Here is an 18,245-nt window from a genome sequence, read left to right as displayed (position 1 = left end):
TCCATCTCTAAACAAGGGCTTTAAGTAAATATATTAACCTCGGTTACTGAGAAACACGTGGTTCCTTTGATTGAAAAAATAGGCACAGATGCGTGTTGAAATACGTATTTCCGTTGTATATATGCCAACCATTAAGATCAGTCAGTTGAATAACATATTGAAATATCTAATTATATTTCTAAAAAGGTAATTGCATATTCCATATGTTCTTTACGTAATTTTTTATCTTAGAAGAATTTTAATAGCTCGTAAATACACATAATTCATAGAAAAGGTAAAATATATTTGGCATCCGATTCGAGGGTGAAGAAAAAGTTTTATGTTTTTAACCCACCATCATCAGATGGTGGGCTATTAAAATCACTCTGCGTCCGTGGTCCGTCCGTCCGTCATTCCGTCCGTCCGTCCGTCCGTTAACAATTTCTCGTTATCGCATCTCCTCAGAAACTACTGGGGGGATTTTGACCAAACTTTGTCAGAATGATGTATTGATACCCTAGTTGTGTCCCCCTGAAAATCAGACTGGTTCAACAATTTATGAGTGAGTTATGGCCCTTTGTTTATTTCTATAATTTATATAGATTTATATAGGGAAAAACTTTGAAAACCTTCTTGTCCATAACCACAGAGCCTAGGGCTTTGATATTTGGTATGAAGCATCATCTAGTGGTCCTCTACCAAGATGATTCAAATTATTTCTCTGGGGTCAAATATGGCCCCGCCCTGGGGGTCACATGGTTTATATAGACTTATATAGGGAAAAACTTTGAATAACCTCTTGTCCAAAACCACAGGGCCTAGGGCTTTGATATTTTGTATGTGACATCATCTAGTGGTCTTCAACTAAGATTGTTCAAATTATACCCCTAGGGTCAAATATGGCCCCGCCCTGGGAGTCATATGGTTTACATAGACTTATATAGGGAAAAACTTTGAAAATCTTCTTGTCCAAACCACAAAGCCTAGGGCTTTGATACTTGTAATGTAGCATCATCTAGTGTTTCTCTACCAAGTTTGTCAAATTATCCTCCTAGGGTTAAATATGGCCCCGCCCTGGGGTCAAATGGTTCATATAGACTTATATAGGGAAAAGCTTTTAAAATGTTCTTGTCAGTAACTACAACATTCAAACTTGGACCACATGTATATTTTTGAGTGGCAAGATGAACCTTGACATGAGTTGACCTTGATTTTGACCTAGTGACCTACTTTCACATTTCTGTAGCTACAGCCTTCAAATTTGGACCACATGCATAATTTTGTGCACTGGAAAAAACTTTGACCTTTATTTTGACCTAGTGACCTACTTTCACATTTTTTAAGGTACAGGCATCAAATTTGGACCATATGCATAGTTTCGTGTTTCAAAATGAAATTTGACATTGATTTTGACCTAGTGACCTACTTTCACATTTCTCAAGCTACAGCCTTCAAATTTGGACTACGTGCATAGTTTTGTGTACCGAAAAAAACTTTGACCTTGACATTGACCTAGTGACCTACTTTCACATTTTTGAAGGTACAGGCTTCAAATTTGGACCACATGCATAGTTTTGTATTCTGAAATAAAATTTGACCTTGATTTTGACCTAGTGACCTACTTTTACATTTCTCAAGCTGCAGCCTTCAAATTTGGACCACTTGCATAGTTTTTTGTACTGAAATGACCTTTGACCTTTACATTGACCTAGTGACCTACTTTCACATTTTTGAAGGTACAGGCTTCAAATTTGGACCACATGCATAGTTTTGTATTCCGAAATAAAATTTGACCTTGATTTTGACCTAGTGACCTACTTTTACATTTCTCAAGCTACAGGCTTCAAATTTGGACCACATGCATAGTTTTGTATTCCGAAATAAAATTTGCCCTTGATTTTGACCTAGTGACCTACTTTTACATTTCTCAAGCTACAGCCTTCAAATTTGGATCACATGCATAGTTTTGTGTACCGAAACAAACTTTGACCTTTACATTGACCTAGTGACCTACTTTCACATTTTTGAAGGTACAGGCTTCAAATTTGGACCACATGCATAGTTTTGTATTCTGAAGTAAAATTTGACCATAATTTTGACCTAGTGACCTACTTTTACATTTCTCAAGCTACAGCCTTCAAATTTGGACCTCTTGCATAGTTTTGTGTACCGAAATGAACTTTGACCTTAAGATTGACCTAGTGACCTACTTTCACATTTCTGTAGCTGCAGGCTTCAAATTTAGGACCACATGCATAGTTTTGTGTACCGAAACAAACTTTGACCTTGACATTGACCTAGTGACCTACTTTCACATTTTTGAAGGTACAGGCTTCAAATTTGGACCACATGCATAGATTTGTGTTGTGTACAGAAATGAAATTTGACCTTGAGCTAGTCAATAAGTCTTGAAATTTGGAACACTCAAAAATGGCACATTGGTGGGCGCCAAGATCACTCTGTGATCTCTTGTTTTTATCCAGATATTTCAGCAGGTAGTAAATAATGTTTTTTCACGGGTGAAAGATAAAAATATGATAGTTTAGCGACGGTAGTTTGTATGAGACCAATCCGTATCCACGAGACAAAATGCTGACGGTTTCTGCAATCCGTTATCATTTAGTAATTTCTAAGGTTGTATAAAACAAACTTCAAATCTGACGCAAGAGATAATCGCCAAATGTTGATATTCAGTTACCAGCATACCCATACAAATGTTTCAACAGATAGAGCAAATTATATATTTTCGGACAGATATTTTTTTTCTTTATGTTATGACCTCACATAAACATTAAGCAAACATATCTTTCGGCAACATTTAGCTCGAAGTATTAATGTTGTACGACATAAAACACAAACTTTTTGAATATATGTTGCAAAAGCTATGTCCGATTTGTTGATCTGGTGTGTCAGAACTTGTATCAGTTTCCATAGAAACGTTCATGAAGACGATAAAAGATATTTTGTACACTCATATTGAAATTGTTCCGTTGTTTGTGAATAAGTTTTTTGACTACTTAAAACTGTCAAAGGCTGATGGAAATTATACCATTTTAATCACTTGTATTAATCAAATAGAACGGAATTCTATTTCCAGTTTATAGTTATAGACAGTGAAAGTGTTCGACAAAAAAAGTATATTTTAAGCTGATGGTTAAGCTTAACGGAATAAAAAGCAACAAAATAAAACAACATTTATTAACAATGCTTTCTTCTCGTTAGGCTTTCGATAGATGATAAACTTTTATATTTCAAAAGCAATTGAGATTTAATTAAATTTTGCAGCTGTTTCTTCTAAAAATTACTTCATGGATATGAAAATCACATATAAAATATAATTCTTTAACAGTCTATAGTATACACTTGCGGAATGTCTTGCCTGTCAATAGTCAAAATATTATTGCCCGTGGTCCGAAGTCCGAAATGAATTTTCTTTCTTTTTTTCAATTTTTGACCTAAGTCCAGCAACATTGAATGTAGAACTGTAAACCGGCCAATAACACAAAGAATGGACCGGCGATTTATATGATGAGTCCTGTAATAATAAACATTTTTGAATGGCTGCCAGGTCAATAGTGAAAAAAGCGATTGACCCTTTGGTCCGAAAAAGTAATTAATTACATGCCATCAGAAAATAACAACATTTCATATTAATCACATAAAGTAACGACTTTAACCCAGTCAAGCTAAGCGTTGAACAAAAGACCGGTCGATAGCGTAAACTATGTATCAGGAATTTACTTTGCATCATCTTAATGTATGTGATAAAAACTTGTTTACTTGAGAAATGAAAAAGAAATGAAAAAATACGGTTTGTCCAAAATAGTCATAGAAACAGTATGCTGTAAACATAATGCATATCAGAAACCAGCGGAAAACTACACAAGGAAAGATTGATTCAAATTATCGACGGGCGGGCAAAACAAAACGGACCGTACCAAAAGATTGATTCAATAAATATCAAGAAAGATATTAAAGACTTACGTTTCATTTTTGAAGATATGTAACAGCATTTCTTTAAAATGTGCACATATGAGGGACATAAAATCATAAAAATGTATCTGGATTTTTTTTTTAATTCGAAAACAAAATAAAAACGAAATATATTGTGGATCTTTGTTGTTTCAAAACGTAAATGACAGTTTCTGAAACACTAGATAAATAAAACTAAGATTTTCGAGCCCAAGAATTTTAAAGATGCAGTGTACACGCTTATCAAATATGAAAATGCTATAAATAAAACTTAATAACATCGGCGCTATTTCATATTCTGAATTTAGATTGAATATAGCAGAAATGACAACTGCAGGTTTGAATGTAAAATAAATAAAAAAATATTTTTATGCCCCCGAAGGGAGGCATATAGTTTTTGAACCGTCTGTCAGTCTGTCAGTCTGTCCGCAATTTTCGTGTCCGGTCCATATCTTTGTCATCCATAGATGGATTTTCAAATAGCTATGCATGAATGTGTACCACAGTAAGACGACGTGTCGTGCGCAAGACCCAGGTCCGTAGCTCAAAGGTCAAGGTCACACTTAGACGTTAAAGGTCATTTTTCATGATAGTGCATTCGTGTCCGGTCCATATCTTTGTCATCCATGGATGGATTTTCAAATAACTTGGCATGAATGTGTACCACAGTAAGACGACGTGTCGCGCGCAAGACCCAGGTCCATAGCTCAAAGGTCAAGGTCACACTTAGACGTTAAAGGTCATATTTCATGATAGTGCATTCGTGTCCGGTCCATATCTTTGTCATCCATGGATGGATTTTCAAATAGCTTGGCATGAATGTGTACCACAGTAAGACGACGTGTCGTGCGCAAGACCCAGGTCCGTAGCTCAAAGGTCAAGGTCACACTTAGACGTTAAAGGTCATTTTTCATGATAGTGCATTCGTGTCCGGTCCATATCTTTGTCATCCATGGATGGATTTTCAAATAACTTGGCATGAATGTGTACCACAGTAAGACGACGTGTCGCGCGCAAGACCCAGGTCCGTAGCTCAAAGGTCAAGGTCACACATAGACGTTAAAGGTCATTTTTCATGATAGTGCATTCGTGTCCGGTCCATATCTTTGTCATCATTGGATAGATTTTCAAATAACTTGGCATGAATGTGTACCACAGTAAAACTACGTGTCGTGCGCAAGACCCAGGTCCGTAGCTCAAAGGTCAAGGTCACACTTAGACGTTAAAGGTCATATTTCATGATAGTGCATTGATGGGCGTGTCCGGTCCATATCTTTGTCATTCATGCATGGATTTCAAAATTATTGGGCATGAATGTGTACCACAGTAAGACGTCGTGTCGCGCGCAAGACCCAGGTTCGTAGGTCAAAGGTCCTAAACTCTAACGTCGGCCATAACTATTCATTCAAAGTGCCATCGGGGGCATGTGTCATCCTATGGAGACAGCTCTTGTTTTTCGACTTATTCTCGAACTTATTTGCTTTTGCTGTTTTGCAAAAGGCTTTAGGATTGAAGTAACACTGCATTTCCTCCATAGACCTTCATTTCTCGTAGCCAGTTTCAACTTTAGGTTGTCCTGAAGATAATGACAATTACTTTTTTGTATTAAAGTCAGACGTTGCATTTTAACAAGCAAAAAAAGCAGCACGGACAAAACAAATGCCTTAAGACAATGCCACAACTGCGCGAGGGAAATGTACATAAAAATACTAACAGAAGTATACATTCAGTGAAAACCAAGTCATACACTAATCTAAATTGAAAATCGAACCAAAGCTGTGAACAAACAAGATTTTAGTCGATAATTTCTACATAATTTCTACAGCTACGTCAGATGTTTTATGTACACTTAGATTTTATTAGCGTTACAGTATTGTTCCTTTGGTCGGCATCTCCATAAAACAGCAGGCTGGTATTTAACTCAGGTGCATTTAATCCTTACTGTATAATTCCTGCAGTTTTTTGAAATTATTAAGGGTGATAAGAGCTAATCTTTTTTCACACATGAAATACGACTTTTGTGTATTCAGGGAATTTTTGGTAGGAATAAAAATGATAGGATTAGAAGACGAAATTAATTAATTTTAAATGGCCCAGTAGCTTTGGAATGTGGTGGGGTTTAAGATTTAGATTGGGTGCACCAATAACCGGTTTAAACCCTCCAGCCGTGTCGTTTTATTGATCATTCTAAGGTGGTGCCACTCTGCGTTTCATAATTTGCTTGTTTTTCCTCTTCGTCTAATTGGTTTATCTCGTACATTTCTTCAACCATTTTCACATTTATACATGATATTTGTGGGCATGTCCACCATGTAAACATCTGAATAAGTAGAGTTTTGTTGGGTCTGCTTTCGGAACATGGAATTTCCTGCTAGACCATTGTCCTTATTTTCATCATCCTATAGTCGAAACACATAATTTATAGTTTTTTTTCCTCTGGAGCATCAATTTTTGCGGGGGTTTCAGATTGATCGCCAAGGATGTTGTGCGAAATGTGCGTCTATTATTGCTAAATCGAAAAGATATTTCAATTTCAATTTTCCAGGTACAATTATCTTTTAATTAAACTACAGATGCAAATTTGCGATGGTCATTCGCTGGAAATGTTATTTCTTTTAATTGCAAAACTTAATATGTAACAAATATCAAGTGGCCTTAAATACACTTGTAATAGAGCGGTGTATAATATTTCTGATGATATTATCATACCATTAGATGATTACATCGAAGGATCAGAAAGATACAATATATCCGCTGGAAGCGGAATGGTCTGCTCAGTAAAGAAGTTTTGAAAACAATAAGAAGTCACTGTTTATACTTTGGACAGAATCAGTAATTTAATGATGCTTATTTTCAATTTCAGGTAGTCCTTTTCAGTGTTTAGTGGACAGTATAGGTGATGGATTTGTTTCTGTATACGGTACAGGCCTTGTTGGTGGGATGTCAGGAGAAACGGAGAGCTTTACAGTCGTATCGAAATCAGGGACACAAAGTATGTATCACATGGAAAGTTTTAATGCTTTATTGCGAAATTTAGAATCACATAATTTGTATCACATGATAGATATTGCAATTTCGGGACACAGGGTATATGTATTTTATAGTTTATAGTCAGGTCATATAATTACATTTTGCTGTAGCACGTTTCTCTCTCGTTACTTTTAAAGAAACAAAACTAACTTTTAAAGGTTGCATGACCAATCACCCACGAACATTTCAAAAAGTAAATCCAACTTTTTTAATGAGCATATTACATACTGATTTTATTCTAACTGAGATATCTGACATGTTTTTGTTTTTTAAGAAGGATGTATTGGCGAACCTGACTATTTCTATTGACATTTTATCTTTGATTTGTTTCAACAACAAACGGAGTCAAAATTGCAGTTAAAAGTTAAAATGGTGTCATAGAAGGCCGGAAAAAGAATAGCAAAATGCTCAGTCAAGATAAAAAAAAAATCAGATAAAACAAAAAACACCCATTTTTGATTTCTTTTAGATGTTTACTACCATTCATTGGAAAGGGCATATCAAACATTCACATTTCAGACATAAAAATCAAACTGGAAGAAACTTAAAAATTCCAGTAACAGTGGATAATAACGCGATGTTTTGTTCTAAGAACATCGCCAAAGTTTATTAGCTTCTGTTTGAAATATCATTTGTAAGACATTTCTTGTTTACTTTGCACAGAATAATATCTTTATTTAACACATCGTGATGTAGTGTTTATGCTTGCCGCGTGTCCTTGAAAAAAAAGTATGTAAGTAATATTTTCATTCCACCACAAATGCTATTAAGATAATGGGAAATGACAGTAATCAATGAAACGCACAATAGATATGAACATTTGTTATATAATGCAGAAGTTTCTTGATCGTTTCAGAGAAGCCTACGCCACTCTAGGCTGTCTTCTAAGAGCTAATTCAGTGGCAAACTATATTACGCATTAGCCAAATATTATGATTATTTGTAATTTTGATAGATACTGTTGTATTTTACGCATCCGGATGTTTAGACTCATGATCGACTGGCCGTCCTAGAAATATGAAAGTAAACATCTTTTGTCGAGTATCTTGACTTGTATATTGCATTTTAGCCCAGACATGACAATTAAGGCCCAGACATGACATACATGTATTCTGCATTAAGGCCCAGATATGACATACATGTATTCTGCATTAAGGCCCAGATACTGTATTAAGGCCCAGATATGACATACATTTATTCTGCATTAAGGCCCATATACGACATACATGTATATGACATGCATGTATTCTGCATTAAGGCCCAGATACTGCATTAAGGCCCATATACTGCATTAAGGCCCATATACGACATACATGTATACTGCATTAAGGCCCAGATACTGCATTAAGGCCCATATACGACATACATGTATACTGCATTAAGGCCTAGACATAACATACATGAATTCTGCATTAAGGCCCAGATATGACATACATGTATTCTGTATTAAGGCCCAGATATGACATACATGTATGCAACATTAACACCCTCACATGCGATAATTGTACACTAACTTAAGGCAGATGCTACGATTTGTTTCAATAGTTCTGTGAAAATACTGATTGTCCGTGTTCTGTAAGCATTTACTTTTCCTAAAATTTTAAAATAGATGCAATCAATTAAAACTCAGTGTAAAACAAAAAATATTTTAAGTACCGTATTTCGAAAATTCTTGTGTCTGCCCTTCTTGAAATTCATTCTGGAAGAGAACTTCGAAACGTCTTTATTCACATAAGTTGTATTGCAACATATTAATAAAATTAAAAAAAAACATACCTTTGCTTTACCAGACGATGTCCAGGTCACCATTGACGGACCAGCACGAACAGAGGTCACTCGCAATGTTTCAGGAGCCCATGCGACCTTTAGCTACCTTCCCATGACATCAGGTGCTTACAACATCAACATATCATACAAGGGCAAGCCCATTAAAGGATCTCCCTTCCAGGCTAAAGTATCAGGTAAGATTTCATACACTTCTTTTATGTCAAATCTCCACTGCAGTAAATTGTTATGTTTAAGGTAGTTCTACATTTTTGTAACACCGGAAATCAAGAATAAAAACCTGACAAACGGAAACGTAAACAGATGAATTGTAACTACTTAAAGGCGTACGCTAGAATTCCCTGTATATGAGATGGGCGAAAATTTTCCCAATAACAGAATTTCTTTAAACTTTGGACATTGAAGGACAATCATCTAAGAAACAAAAAAATGCAATAAAAATCATAGGTCACCGGACTCGAAAAAGAGTTATCTGCCCTTGAAAACGTCATTTTTGGGGGAAATGCCGTTTTCAAGGGCAGATAACTCTTTTTTGATACCGGTGACCTATGATTTTTATTGCATTTTTTTGTTTCTTAGATGATTGTCCTTCAATATCCGAAGTTTTAAGAAATTCTGTTATTGGGAAAATTTTCGCACCAAATACTAGCATACGTCCTTAACTGATAAAACTAGCAACGACTTCTAAGAATAATCAAAGCCTTGAGATGTCTGGTGGTTGCGGGTTTTGCTAGAGTTATTTTCATTTTAAATGCCAATCTATAAATATACATGCATAAGAAACAAATACTAATGTGCCTCATATCTAAGATAAACTCTGTCTGACCTTACATGAACAGCTGGAAGTCAGTGATGTAACCATGGGCTGGAATACCTAATCATTGACAGAACTTATATAATCTAAATGGCCAGTGTGAATGGATAGAGGATGAATAAGAACTGCTTGATCATTGATAATTCATCCACATTGTTCCTGAATGGGACTCCTTTGTGTAGCACATGACTATGTTTTGGATGTGATTTGGAATCAAAAAAAGATGCTACATGATTGTCAGAAATACACTTAACTTTGGTAGCGGGATAAACCTGCAACCAAAAACAAGAATGTGTGTTTACATGTGAAATAGTTCCAAAAATTATGTCAGAAAATTAGCCTCAAATTTGGATGTATTTGTGGTCGTCTACAAATATCTCAAATTAATATGCGTGAACTTATACATTATTTCACCATTATTAATGGTAGGGACATATTAAGTTTATAACATAAAAGTTTCGTTAAAATCTACGACGTAGGATTCTCTATGTACTCGAAAGTTTCATTAAAATTATGATTTTCCCATAGACTCACTACGAAACTTGCTTGAGGTTCATTTTCTTTTCAAATCAGTCCGGCAAAAATTTAAGCATTTCATTGGCTGAATTTTATTAGTATATTATAGAATATCAGGGTCTAATCAGATTTGATCCGAAGGTGCAGATCTACTTTAACAAAAAATTCGTTTTGTATTCGAGGATACATATTCCGTTGAGAAAGCCTGCAAAGATGAAAAGAAACATATTCCAAACTGTACATGTTGCCATTTAAAGCATGTTATACTGTATGACGCTCGGTATCTGAAAACCTCAATACGAAAAATAAACCATTTATTTTTAGAAACAGCAATGTGCAGCAACTACATTCGTAATTGCCTGTGTAGAAATACAAGTTTGTCGTGCCTTGCATGTTTCAGATTATCTGAACTTTGCGTACTTTTCTGTGGTAACACACATCAGTTGTGTTTTTTTTCTATTGTAAGTGTTGTTTATGTCAAATTACATGTTTAATTGTATCTACTGATGTTAAACAGGTAACTTTTGCCCAGTTGTGATGATTATACATGGATGGGTAACCTTTAAATTCTTGCTGAATCAGGGTGCTTCATATGTAAAATCATACTTAACCCTTAGCCTGCTGCAGGCGAATTTAACAGCCTTTGCAAACAGCTTGGAACCAGATCAGACGCCGATTAAATCGGCGTCTGATCAGGTTCCAAGCTGTTTGCTACTCTGACAATATTTCTTCCAATTTTGGAGCAAATTGAATGAACTTTACAATTTAAGCAGAGGACATTTCCAGCAGACGACAATTTATCTAGCATGCTTACAGATACGCTAATAATCTTGTTTAAACGCTGTGTAATTGATCTGCATAAAATTGTGTAATCTGTGCCCATTTCTTCGATAGTAACGTACAAATTACCAGAAAACTCGGATAAAATAGACATGTCTTGCTGTCGATATGCCAAATTGTATAGATAAATCATACATCTAGCTCATAGTTTAGTCATTCTGTCTGTAAATCAGCCCCACCTGAATGTTTCTCGAACAATATTAGATAATAATTCCTGCTGATATTTCATCATTAACTTTGTTGTTATTATCAAAAACATTTGAAATATTGAAACAAGTATGTGGTATTCGCTTTAGGCACCGGTTTTAGGTTACTTTGAAAACTTTGTTTTGACGTACTTATCACCGACAGTAAATTTCTTTACCTATGAAAATGTATTGATAGAAATTTTATATTTCATTAAAAAAGGTCTGAAAAAGATAAACTACTAGTGTCCCTCTACTAACAAATAGATTTCCAAAGGTATTTGTATTTAATCTGTCACATTAATGAAGATTTGCCTCCCTTATTTGCTTATCTTGTTGTGTTGTCTTATTATAGGAGAGGGAAGAAAGCGCTCACAGATGTCCATTGCCAACTGCAGTGACTATGCATTAAATGTAGTTGAACCAGAAATAGTTGATCTTTTTGGTGCTTTGAAGAAACCTTCTGGAGCAATTGAACCATGCATTCTAAAGAAAATGGGAGAAGGTGGACATCTGGGTAAGTAAAAATATTTCATTTTTTTAAAATGTATCAGCGAAAGTGTGGTATATCTAGAGACAAACAACAGGGTGTAACTGTGTTGACTGACAAACTAGACGATTTATCTAACTAAGTAAAACAGAGGCACTAAACGAGTTATACTTTTAAGATTCGTAACGAAAACGAGTTGACCAATACTCCTACAAATCAATGTGCATTTCTAATAACGTCAGATTATTGTACCAAACCTTTGTAACTGTATACCAGTAATAATTAACTTGTTTGTTTAATTGTATTTAATGATTTATACAGGGATATGCTCATTTGCTCCTAAAGAGATGGGCAAATACATGGCTAGCATAAGCCGTGCCGACGAGAAACCTATCAAAGGAAGCCCTTTCACCATCAACGTCGGAGATAAAGAAATTGCTCATGCTGCAAAGGTCCACTTAACTGGTCAAACGACTAGCGCCCAGGCAAACACAGAAAATACTTTTACCATAGATACAACTGGAGCAGGTACGTAATAAAGGAGATAAACATCTAAATGGTTTTATTTATGACTTAGAAAAGACGTGCGACCACGTCAGAGTGGTATAAATAAATTGACATTTTCTACAGCTTTTCTCAAAAGTATTGTAAATACACATTACGAAATTGCATTTAATTGTGACAAGAGACAATTGGTTTAGTATACTTTTGGTATTGTACAAAAATTGGCATGTAAAACCTTAGAGAAATTTGACTTAAACTTGCGTATTTATCAAACGTTCGTAATTTACTTTCACGGTCCCGCGCATTGATTTTGGCAGTACTAGTTCTAGATTTTGTGCTATATGAACGTGCTGATATGCCCCAATCTCGTTTACTTAAATGCTTGTCTTTATGAAGTTTAGGTCAAAACTGAAACTTTGTTATAAAAGGCTTAAAACAAGGTCACTGTGTGAATTAATAGAGCAAAAATGTAAACACTCTAGAGGCAACACCTTGTATCTGATCGTCGTAAAACTTTGTCTAAGAATTCTAGGTCAGATTTGTAACCGCATTGTATAAGATCATAAAATAGGTCACCATACGAGGGGTGATTGAAAAGTTTTGCAACCCACCTTCTATTTCTTTAATTAGCAGTCAAATCAACAACTTTAGCATTTCATTCTCTCAAAGTAATCTCCTTTTACCTTCACACAAAGTTTCAAGCGTTTAATCCAATTTTGAAAACATTTTTAGTAGTCCTCAATAGGTATATCCTTAAGGCACTGATAAATTGCTGCCCCTGGGCCGTTTCGAGAGTCATAGCGTCTACCAGCAAGTACAGATTTCAGTCTTGGGAACAAAAAATAATCGCACGGGGCCATGTCCGGGGAATAAGCAGGATGGTCCAACACTCGCACCTTCCTTTCTGCCAGGAAGTCCTTCACAAGTTGGGCTTTGTGGCTGGACGCATTGTCATGTAGCAGTGAAATGTTCCGCATACCCTTTCGTGGTCGGCGTTTTTGAAAGTAACGATCAAGCTTTGTCAAAACCACTTTTCTATATAATTTAGCATTGACAGTTCTTCCTTTAGGCACAGGAACTTGGATGACAGGTCCTTTATGGTTGAAGAAAACGCAATATAAAACCTTGCGCACTGTTGCAATTCTCTTGGCAATTACGGGTCTCTTTGAATGTTTTGTTGCCCATACACGATTTGAACACTTTCGTCGAGGTTCAAAATATTGTACCTATGTTTCGTCGCCCGTTACCAATTCAGAGAACGCGTTACCTTTACATTTTGAGCACAACTTCAGTAGTGACTTGGCCATTTTAACGCGCTCCCGTTTCTGCTGTGGCGTCAGCAAATGAGGGATCCAACGAGCAGAAATCTTTGTAACTTTGAGCTTTTCCTTTAGAACAGAATAAACTCGTTCCGATGATATCCCAGTAAGACGAGCTAGTTCTCGCAAAGTTAATCTAGCATCTTTCTCTAATAGTTGTTTTATTTTTATGACGTATTTGTCGGTGGTCACAGACTTTGGCCGCCCACTCTTTGGTAAATCTTGCAACTGCTCCCGACCCGATTTAAAATGGGATATCCACCTGGTAACAGTGCTGTAAGACACTTCATGGTGTCCATATATGTCACAAATTTCAGCAAAAGGTTCCCGTGCACTTAAACCCAAATGACTTCTTGCTTTAATGTAGGTCCGAATTTCTAACCATTTACTACTTCTAAATCCAGCCATTTTTAACACAGTGTCACCGAGATTTTCAATTCGCTCGCTCTCGTAACATGTACAATACACATGAGTGAAATTTTACACATCAGTAGATAAATGTTTGAATTTCAAATACACGCAAGGTTGGTGCATCTACTGCACGTGGATTTCGAGATTTTACGGCAGTTGCAAAATATTTCAATCATCCTTCGTATCAAATAATAGAAAAAAACGTTGTTTACACTTCAGAGGCATATTACAAACAATACTCATAAAAAGTGTCAGAATGTTGGTCTCTGTAAAATCTAGTTTAAGGTTGAAACTGGATTATCTAAGGTCATTATTTTTAATAGGGTCACTAGGACAATTCATTGATAAACTTTGTTAACACTCAAGGAACCACATTTAAATCCGATTTTCATGAGACTTGGTGAGAATATTTGTCTGTTTAAAATCTAGGATAAATTTGTAACCTGGTCATTTGAGTAAACACTAGACCACTGTGTTAAATTATTGAAAAACTTGGTAGATGATCTACCTTCATTACATATAACATTGTCAGAATGTTTTTTGTTAATAATATCTCGGTCAGATTGGATGCTAGGTTATATGGGGTAGGAACCAGGGGTCTGGTGCGCGATGCAGGGCCTTCAGTGTCCGATGTTTAATTATTAATTTGTTTGACATTGTTGTTATATATTAAGGTTATGGTGGAGTCAGCGTAGTGGTTGAAGGACCGCACAGATCTGAACTTGAATATGAGGAGTTGGAACCAAGGAAGTACAAGGTCATGTACAGTCCCCACGAGCCTGGCATATATATCCTTAATGTCAGATTTGCTGACGAGCACGTAACAGGTAAATATATTTTTTCATTGAAAACGGAGAACTTGTGTGAACACTAAATGCGAGGAATCAGAACATTTCGAATTAAAAACACATTGCGGTTATCATAAAAAATCTTGTTTTCCTTTGTTAGAAGTGTTTACAGAACATATTCCTGTTTATATATATATATTATCATGTTTTCTCTTAATTAATACTTGGTGGTAACATAAAGTATATTGTAGCTTATGACTAGAAACAATTAATTTCATAAAGTGTTTTATCTGATGCCTTTTAACCGTTTTAAGAAATATAGATACAGACGTAAATGCACAACAAATACCACCCACGTCGGATTATTTCTCCCACACACACAAAACAAACATACCTAGACGAAATAGATTCTACTTTTATATGATGTCATATCTCCGGTTCAAATTTTTAAATATGCTTTATGATTTTTTGTAGGAAGCCCCTTCTTGTTGAACGTAGCAGGTGAGCCATCTGGGCGTAAACGTGAAACAGTTTCCCGTGAGATGGAACAGGCCGAAGCTGTCCAACCCAACACGAGATGCGAATTCCTTCTGAAAATCCCAGGTAATATTGTGTGACTTTAATTGCCAAACATTCTATCCGCCTATACCTATCAGAACGTTGCGGTAAATAGGAACGGACAATTTGAATGCAATTAGGATCACGATTCAACAGATGTGATGAGCTGTTGGTAAAATGTCAGAATTTCCTAAAAGATAATTGAATATTGCCATGCTTTTTTTTTCAACCACAAACACTATGAAGTCGTTCTTAACTGAGAGGTGCAGGTGCTCTTCAGAAATGTATCAGATGATAACACTAACCGATTATGATACCTGCAGATGGGCTCTGTTTTATAGTAATTTTATTTTTGCTTTAACGTCTGCATTATGATGTCAGACGAATGTGTCTTTTTTTGGCAAGGAACAAGGTTATAAAGTAACGGCATCGACTAAAATAAGCAATTACTTAATCCTATTACGGAACTATCATTATCAGTTACGTCATTGATGATTGGTTTCTTGACATATGCACTGTTCAAATTATAACTAGTGTTATAATAAGGGGGGATTTCAAAGGGGCAATACCATCAACATAAAAACGCTTGCGTCCGGCTAGGTCGGTGCCATCAACATAAAATTTTGCCTACGGCTGGAATGAACAATGCTTAGTTTATACTAAATTATGATCATTGAAAAGCTTAACGCATATATGAACCACCCTCGAGCCTGGGAAAACCAGTCATATGAGATGTCATGGTCGTGACTTCAGTGGGGATCGAACCCACAAACCCCAGGTTGAGCGTCGACACCTTAACCACTAGACAACCGCTCCCCTTTAGATAAATGTTTGAAATATTGGCACTTTTCATAACTCATACTGTAAATGACTGTTTTTCCTTATTTGAACTCTCTGGCAGGCTTAGCAGTATTCTTTATAAATCTGCATAACAGAAGTATAATTATCACATAATCACAGCAATAAATATAACATATATTTCAGGAACCAACCCATTTGATATGGAAGCGTCCATAACTGACCCCGATGGACAGACAGAATTATGCGAAGTTATGGATGAAGATGATTTCCACTACAGAATCAACTTTACTCCTAAATATAATGGCATTCACATTCTTAGTATTAAACACAAGGCTATGCATATATCTGGTATGTTCTTTATACAAACAAAGCTATGCATATATCTGGCATGTTCTTAACATACATAAGGCTATGCAAATATGGGATGTGTTCTTTACATTTAAACACACAGGGCTATGCAAATATATAGTATGTTTTATACACATATGACTATGTTAATATTTAGTACGTTTTCTATATACACAAGACTATGCAAATATCAGGCATGCATTTCATAAATAAAAGACAATGTATATACCTGGTATGTCACGTTCTACATATACACACGGCTAAGCATGTATCTGACATCTTTTGTATAAATATCTGGTATGTTCCCTATACACTCAAAGCTATGCATATATCTGCTATGTTCCCTATAAACACAAGGCTACGTAGAAATCTAGTCTGTTCACTATACACAAGATTAAGAAGATATATGGGATGCTCTCTTCAAACAAGGTTATGCATTTTCCTGGCCTGTTCTCTATTGGACAAGGCTGTGCATATATCTGGTATGTTTTCTATACAGCCAAGGCTATGCATATATCTGGTATGTTCTCTATACAGACAAGGCTGTGCATATAGCTGATATGTTCTCTTTATACACAAGGCTGTGAAAATATCTGGTACATTCCCAATACATGAATCTGGTATGCTCTATGTACACATAAGGCTATTCTATACATTTGCAGCAAGCTACATGTTTTCCGATTTTGTAGACTGGTATTTACCAGTATTTCGAGGCTACGGAAAAACTGCTAATTGTTGAATTACAAGTAATCATGGATTTAGTAACGATATATTTTTCTGGGTAAATATGTATGAAAAATATAGCTTGTAGAAATGGAACGTTAAAGGATTGAAATGTTTTAAAAAAAAGAAGCAGCTTTCTAGATTTTTAAAAGGAGATATAATTTTTCAAACAACTGATATAAACATGGTTACGCCAAATAATGCGCTCCAGAGTAATTTTTCTAAGTTTGCATTTTAGGAAGAATCAGACACAATGTGCTTAAAACTTTGTATTCAGAAGTCAATAAATAACAGCCATTCAAAGTGTATGTATCAAACAATCAATGCATTTTCTGCTTTAAAGGAAGTCCATTCCAGTATACCATTGGTCAACTGAAGGTTGGAGGAGCTTATAAGGTGCAAGTAGGTGGTCCAGGTCTAGAAAAGGGAGAGGCTGGACAAGAAAGTAAGTACCATACTAGTCGACATATATCGATTGTTTAAATTTTCATTATGTGGAAACTGAGGATGTTCGAATCTGTCCTGAAACGACTTGCGGTAGCTTTTGATATGCGAGCACGCGGTTGTGTTTCCAAAACGACCTGCGGTAACCTTTCTCTAGTTAAATGATTCGTTGGATGTACCATAACATTTATTGTTGTTAATATAAAAACAAAAACAATGGCTTTTTATTAAATAAGTGTACGTCTGTTTATTATGGTTAATACTTTAAAGATCTGTATAATTCTACATATAAAACTATGTAATTTAATATATAAAATGATCGTTCCAGATCACTTCAACATTTATACACGTGAAGCCGGTGCTGGTTCATTGAGTGTTGGTATTGAGGGTCCAGGAACTGCCAAGATTAAGATTGAAGAACGTCCTCACGGATTTCTTGGAGTATCTTATAATGTTGACAAACCAGGTAATTAGCTTTTCTGTATTTCGTTAATGCTTATATATCTTAACCTGTTACAATTTAATACTGTGCAGTGACAATTCTTTTAAAGTACCAAATGCATTTGTTTTGTTTCAAGTCAAATTTTGATTATTTTGAATGTACATGTAAAAAATTTAATCTTAGCAGTTAATATTAAATTTGTTACATGTTCAATATTTATTTGGCTGTTGCATTCACATGTTAGATTTTCTATGATTTTTTTTAAATGGTAACGTTGAAACCGACATTATCCGTAT

General features: G+C 35.5%; 1 protein-coding gene across 4 annotated transcripts in view; it reads left to right on the top strand.

Moving 5' to 3' along the window:
- LOC123561999 (filamin-A-like) overlaps positions 1–18,245 on the top strand; it is a 159,695-nt gene that overhangs the window by 130,117 nt on the left and 11,333 nt on the right. For all 4 annotated transcript variants that reach the window (XM_053531082.1, XM_053531092.1, XM_053531085.1 and 1 more), the window contains exons 3-11: positions 6,815–6,943; positions 8,772–8,942; positions 11,477–11,638; positions 11,933–12,139; positions 14,520–14,672; positions 15,108–15,236; positions 16,176–16,340; positions 17,407–17,508; positions 17,836–17,973. In XM_053531082.1, the coding sequence (XP_053387057.1) occupies positions 6,815–6,943; positions 8,772–8,942; positions 11,477–11,638; positions 11,933–12,139; positions 14,520–14,672; positions 15,108–15,236; positions 16,176–16,340; positions 17,407–17,508; positions 17,836–17,973 (1,356 nt within the window). The remainder of the gene's footprint in view (positions 1–6,814; positions 6,944–8,771; positions 8,943–11,476; positions 11,639–11,932; positions 12,140–14,519; positions 14,673–15,107; positions 15,237–16,175; positions 16,341–17,406; positions 17,509–17,835; positions 17,974–18,245) is intronic.

Source organism: Mercenaria mercenaria, chromosome 2 (assembly GCF_021730395.1).
Source record: "Mercenaria mercenaria strain notata chromosome 2, MADL_Memer_1, whole genome shotgun sequence".
NCBI lineage: Eukaryota > Metazoa > Mollusca > Bivalvia > Venerida > Veneridae > Mercenaria > Mercenaria mercenaria.
The sequence above is the reverse complement of the archived record's forward strand: the minus strand, read 5'-3'. Positions and strand labels throughout refer to the sequence as shown.